The 6,034-nt window shown below is 38.3% G+C and overlaps 2 protein-coding genes across 2 annotated transcripts in view; both read right to left on the bottom strand.

Annotated features, from left to right (window-relative positions):
* Positions 1-637: 637 nt before the first annotated feature.
* Positions 638-1,764, bottom strand: LOC102197271 (apolipoprotein D-like). Its single transcript, XM_005730508.1, has 5 exons — positions 1,750-1,764; positions 1,563-1,667; positions 1,227-1,348; positions 988-1,076; positions 638-879 (listed from the first exon to the last, which is right to left on the bottom strand). Exons 1-5 carry the CDS (start codon positions 1,762-1,764, stop codon positions 638-640), a joined length of 573 nt encoding a protein of 190 aa, XP_005730565.1.
* Positions 1,765-3,446: 1,682 nt separating this feature from the next.
* LOC102196989 (collagen alpha-1(XVIII) chain-like) overlaps positions 3,447-6,034 on the bottom strand; it is a 67,832-nt gene continuing 65,244 nt past the window's right edge. Inside the window, exons 38-42 of the mRNA XM_005730507.1 lie at positions 5,830-5,888; positions 5,667-5,729; positions 5,365-5,562; positions 5,146-5,261; positions 3,447-5,059 (exon numbers count right to left, since the gene is read on the bottom strand). Coding sequence (XP_005730564.1) covers positions 4,858-5,059; positions 5,146-5,261; positions 5,365-5,562; positions 5,667-5,729; positions 5,830-5,888 — 638 coding nt within the window. The 3' untranslated portion in view covers positions 3,447-4,857. The remainder of the gene's footprint in view (positions 5,060-5,145; positions 5,262-5,364; positions 5,563-5,666; positions 5,730-5,829; positions 5,889-6,034) is intronic.

Here is a 6,034-nt window from a genome sequence, read left to right as displayed (position 1 = left end):
ATATATATATATATATACACACACACACACACACACACATATACACACACACACATAAGCGTGTGTGTGTGTGTGCCTTTGTTTTGCTTTCTCTGACAGCCTTCAGCGGCAAATAGGATTCATTCTGGCCAGTCATAATTTTGCCACTATAAACTAAAAGTAAAAATCTAAGTGAATAAACATATTTAACTGCATCCCAGTTTGACAGCATTTAAAGTTGTATTCATGCTGTTAGATGGATGATATTCTATTTTTAGTCAAATTAAACACCTTTACACAATAAGCTAATACTGAAAAGGTGGAAAAAGTGAACAAACTTCGCCAGAATGCAACAAAAGAATCATGAATCGAAGAGTAGCTTAGCTTCTATTAAGTGTTTGCATTTTATTTATCATATTCTGTAATTTTATCAACACATTTATATCATAGTCCTAGGGCAGCTGTGGCTACAACTGTAGCTTGCCTCCACCAGTGTATGAATGTGAGAGTGAATGAATAGTGGAATTGTAAAGCGCTTTGAGGGCCCCAAAAAGCGCTATATAAATGCAATCCATTATTATTATTAATATTATTACAGCTCAAACAGGTAATCAGCACTTTGTAGTTTTTTAGTTCAATTTTTAGAGGTCAGATAAGGTCAGGTCATAACCATAACATCACAAGCAGTCTGGTTGGAGACTTCAAGGCGATTTACATTGACACCCGCAGCAGTCAGCTTCTCATGTAACTGTTTGATGGCATCCTCAGTCAGCGTACGAGTGCGAGCCAGGATCCAGGCAAAGTCAATGTTAAAAACTCCAAAGAAGTCAGAACAAGAGTACACCAAAGAATAGGACTGGTAATCTGTGGAGAGCACCCAGTAGGGACCATCTGCAACACCTGGATATAGACACAGATTGTATATTTTTAAAAAAAAGTACCATTGAAAGTACTTTGTATTTATATTTTTATTTCATTAAAATATACAAGCTGTGTTCAAAAAAGTACCTTTAAAGAAGTTGACACTTAGAACAGCAGGTTGAGATGGTTCTTTAACTTTGGCAACTCCCTCAATCGAGTTTATCGTCCCATCAGACCTGTAATTTAGACAAGAGCACATGGGGTGACACCAATCAATATTTATTCCTTTGCAGGGTAGGGTAGTAGTTTCACCTAGATAGTTATAGGCACATTTTTGGCCAAAAATAAGAATTTTTTGCAAAGCAGAAGAACAGCTGAAACCTTACAGGAGCTCCGCATTGTGAACTTTGACTGTTCCATCGGACTGAAGACTGTATGTAGCTTGGTTGCATGTTCCTCTTTCAAACACAGCTGGAAGCTTCTCAATTTCGTACCAGGTACCCATATACTAAAGACAGAAGAAATTTTCTTCTTATTTTATGACCACACGGAGTCCACCAGTAACAGTGTTTTCCTTCATTAAAACAACTACCTCCAATTAACCTAAAACATAAAATAAAGCGAGGCCTAATAGAGCTGAACACCCTGCACACAGTTTAAGGTTAGAAATCAAAGTTCAGCAGAATGTAGTCATTAATAGCACTAATAATTCAATATTATACCTTTGTAACGTTGAAGTCTTCTTGAACAGATGGCTTCGGACACTTGCCAACATGAAAAGACTGCCCGTCAATTGTTGCTGCAGTCAGGAGAAGCGCAAACAGAACCTTTAAATAAAGTTAAAGCAACTGATTAAGCACACTTACACTGAACTTACACAAAAATAAAAGTGTAATAGTGTCACAGCACCTTGAATGCCTTCATGTCCAAAAAACTTGCAAAAGCTGTCAAAGTAAAAATAAGAGCAAACTCTATTACCCCACAACTACTGCTCTATTATGTGAAGGCAAAGGGGTTTGGCTATTTGGTTAGCTTTTCCTTCCGTGCCAGATCTTTGTAACTTTTGTTTGAAGAACCATATTTAGATTGTGTTTGCAAAGCCTTTAACCTCCAGTGCAACGCTAACTCAGAATGACATTCAGTGCAGCAAAGGTACTTATAGCATAACTATTACTACTGAAGAGGTAGGGCTGCAGCAAATTAACATTTCTTCTAAACTCAAGATTGTTTTATTCAATAATCATACAAGAAGCAAAACATCCATCAGGACTTCAAATTAGCTGTGTTAAAAAGTGAAGTGCATGAAAGCTTGATTTTGAAAGTCATGCACAATGTCACGGGTGCAGAAGCACCTCTTCCTCTGTGCGTCATCTGTTTTCTACTGTTTGTTTATGTGCCTGAACTGCTGCTGTACATAACTGATTCAATATCTGTGTTTAGTGTAAGATACTACATACTTTATTTATACCACCAGCCAAGTTGAGAAATTCCTATGTTATTGCACCACAAACTGCAAGGTGCTGTAAAAAAAAAAAAAAGCCCTTTAAAATCTGTCCCTGTGGCAAAATAAGTGAATCAGTCTGCCCTGGAAGGGGCCTCATGTTCCATCCAGTAGGTGGTGACAAGGCTAGTAGGACACCTCATGATGGATAGCACTTCTAATCACCTGCTCTCCACCACAGTTTCCAAACTGATCAGAACAGAGATCCTCAGAGATTACCTAGATATAGTCAGGCTAATATCAATGCATTTCTGAGAACTTTGGAACCAGTGCCATAGACAGGGGCTGAACTCTGTTCCATCTTGAGTTCCCCTCAGCAATAGGCAGCAGGCAGGGGTCATTATACTTATAACCCTTTGTCTTGCTTACTAAAGGTTTTCCGCAGTGAACAGTCTGGGGTAGGTGTGAGTCGACAACTTTAAAATATTACCTTGAAAAGGACTGGAAACTTCAATTTCTTATGACTAAAATACATGTTGTGATATTTCCAGATGGCCAATAATAAAGCACGATTTACATCAGGAAGGTTAATATATTAGAATTGACGCTAGCTATTTGCCAACATATGACGGTTAACATCTATAACAAATCAAATAAATAAACGGAAATTAAAAAGGCAAGAAAGCTGAGAAGAGATGAGAGAAACACCCTTCAGTCATATTATGATTGTTGAGGATGCATGGTTTATCCACCACAAGGCACTCAGCAAAGTAAAACAGAGCATTTGCAACGCCACAAGCACCTCATCCAACAGATCCAAGTAAAGCTGGAAACATCGTAAACAATAAATACATAACTACACATAATAATTTTCAAATTTGCTTATCTTTCATGTGTCTTAAAAATATAAATTCAATATATCTGATTTCTAAAATCAAATATCAGATATGGTCTAAAAAATCCTGTATTGGTCACGCTCTAATATTAACAGCATCATGCACTGACTTGAATTAGCAAACACATCTTTCTTAATTGGCAGGTTGACAGCAGTGATACAACTGAACCAATGCATAAAGTCTTTGTGCTATAAAATCAAAATCTTGAAGCAGATTAAATAACCACAGGATTTTTTTTTTTTCTAAAATAAGAATGAAAGAAACACAAGTTATGAAAAGTCTTTATTCAACATAAAGCACCAATATCTATACAAAACACATGCTTTCACTTTGACCTAAGACAGTTTCTAGGGTTTCTTTCCAACATAAAACTGAATGATTTGTTTTAATGGCACTTTTACAGTGGATGGAAATTATTTTTGATGTCGCTAATGTTCTCCAGAATTCTCCAAACTTGAGGAAAAAAAACAAACAATGAAAAGACAACATATGAAAATAAAAAAAGAAAGAAAACAGGCAAAAAGTTAGAAGAAACAGTCATTTGACAAACAACACATGATAAATTACATTCTTAAATTTAACCATCTGATTTCTTGTTATGTGCTGTGACAGTATAAATAAATCATTGAATTTAAATTAAATACCCTTAAGAGAAAGAGCTGATAAGATGAAAAAGCTACAAGACAAACACGTTTTAAAGAATGAAAATATTGAACTAGAAAATATAAAAAATGAAGTACAGTGCATCAAAAGTTACTTTGGTGGCAACACTGGTTGTCCGAGGGACGTGTTGTTTGTGAAGAGTTCTGGTCTTAATAGAACTTTTTTTTTTCCTGAATTGGTTTAAAACCTTTCAAGACAACCTGTAAACATAGAAAAAAAATATGTAAGTTGCCTTTTACACTTCCATTGGAAAAGTCTTTGGACTGCCACGCTTCAGGGCAGGTGCAGGTTCCTGCAGCCAACCTCAGCCTTTACTTCCAGTCTCCTGAAGAACTACGAAAAAAAAAGGACCTCTCTCATCCTCAACACGCCTGCACAAGTGAGGGGAAAACCCATGAGTGTTACTTTATGTATGGTTCGCATAACATAACACAGATGTGTCTTGTTGCCACCTTTCTTGAAAAAACAAAACAAAAATCTGGGTGCTGCGTGTATCATTTTAACATGACTAAATCCTTAGCACATTGCATTTGAGATGTTAGACTATTAAGGATGCTAAAAAGATTAGCAGCCCATGTTAGCATCTGTCCTGGGTTTTACAGTATTGTATATGCCAAGTTGGAAATCTTTTGGATTGCTTTACAACACAAAGGGTCGTTTCTATTCATTTCTTTGCTAAGCAGTTCACAAACTAGTTTCAGCTCCAGAGTGTAGCAACAACCTAATATTAGCTTACCTTCCCAGGAGATATCTTGCTGATGTCAGCAGTTTGTTACTGCCTCAAACCCTTTGTGTGATGCCAGTAGAGGGAAAGGTGTCAGAATTAGTAACATTCATGTTGTAAGTGTGAAAGTGGAGTCGGAAAAGAACACAAAATGCTACACGTAGAACCAAAGATGTGCAGAAAGCGACATCGTTTTTCCAAGAGGGGTGCTCAGATCTTTTTCCAGAGGTTTTAACTTCAGTGGAGGCTCGGATGGGTTTCCTTGCATGAGTGGTATTCAGGGACAGGGTGGTTTACGGGTTTTTGTGGGTCTCAATGCACAGGACAATGTACTCGTTGGAACAGCTTCGAGTCTCCTGACCCATGAGCAGACCTGAGGTCAGGCTTGATGACTGGCCCATGACGGATACATGGTCTGCTCGCCATGTCTCGCAGTGCTTGTCTGTTGCGCGGAGCCCCTGGCTGGTAGAGCCGTGCCAAACACTCTTCTGAGGCCTAATGCAAAGAGAACAGAAAATATCACTGCTGTAGACAGATGAACAGACTCCAAGAAACAAATTCAGTAAATGAAGTGTACAAACCAGAAGGGGTCAGCTAAGACATCCCGGCCATCAAAGGAGTAGATGGGTATCCTGGTATTGATCGGCCCCCCATTGCCAGTAAAAATTGAGCGCCAATTCCTAAACATCATGTCTCCCTGTGGTCAGACATAGCGGGTTCGATACATTTAAAAACATATGCTTCGGACATGATGAAATTTTGATGCTAGTGGTTGTTTGAGAGTAAAAAGCAGCACTCACTCTGAGGTTGGTAACTGGCAGAGTCTGCCGGAAACCTGGATAGACAACGTGAACCAGGTCTTGTCTGTGGGATGAAATGAAGGCACGGTAGTTGGGAGCCAAACCCATCGCCTTGGCCTGCTCGAAGCACATCCGGTCAGCCATGTCAAGCCCCATCATGTCCCCTGAGTGAGGCTGGTTCAACGCCACCAGGTTGAGCTTCAGGGAGAAGACGGAACAGATCAGTGTTAATCCAAGGTTGTTCAAGAGACAACTAAAAACAAATCTCTTCACAAGGGCTTCGATGATAATTAAGCACTCACCCTGCCTTTAACAGAGTGTATTCTTTGTATGTTGTCTCCTCTTACATGATGTGAGGCTCGAGGCTAAATGAATCATTGAAAATCAATGTTAGAGAGATGAATACTCTAACACCAAATTCCACAAAGGCATTTTTTTTATATTGACAGGTTATGCAATAAGTACCTCATCTTGTGGGATAATGTTATTGGCGAGGTAGATCAGGCTGCCAAGCTGTGTGAACAAAACAGAAGTATAAAGTTAGGAAAATATATACCAAAAGTTGATGTATTTGAGTTCACGTTGCTCTTAAATCAATAATAATGATTTGATTCAGTAATATTTTCTGTTTTTTTTTCCTGTTTGCAGCTCATTAATCATTTATTAGTTT

Source organism: Pundamilia nyererei, unplaced genomic scaffold, assembly GCF_000239375.1.
Source record: "Pundamilia nyererei isolate P.nyererei 1_Seehausen unplaced genomic scaffold, PunNye1.0 scaffold00037, whole genome shotgun sequence".
In the NCBI taxonomy this organism is placed as follows: domain Eukaryota; kingdom Metazoa; phylum Chordata; class Actinopteri; order Cichliformes; family Cichlidae; genus Pundamilia; species Pundamilia nyererei.
Note: the sequence above shows the minus strand (reverse complement) of the source record. Positions and strands in the feature narration are given on the sequence as shown.

Excerpts from the sequence above, each read along its gene's own strand:
- LOC102197271 (XM_005730508.1), bottom strand. Across the intron at positions 1,349-1,562 it reads AAGACTTCAACGTTACAAAG|TATATGGGTACCTGGTACGA; the intron begins GTATAATATTGA and ends TTCTGTCTTTAG. Across the intron at positions 880-987 it reads AAGTGTCAACTTCTTTAAAG|GTGTTGCAGATGGTCCCTAC; the intron begins GTACTTTTTTGA and ends GTCTATATCCAG.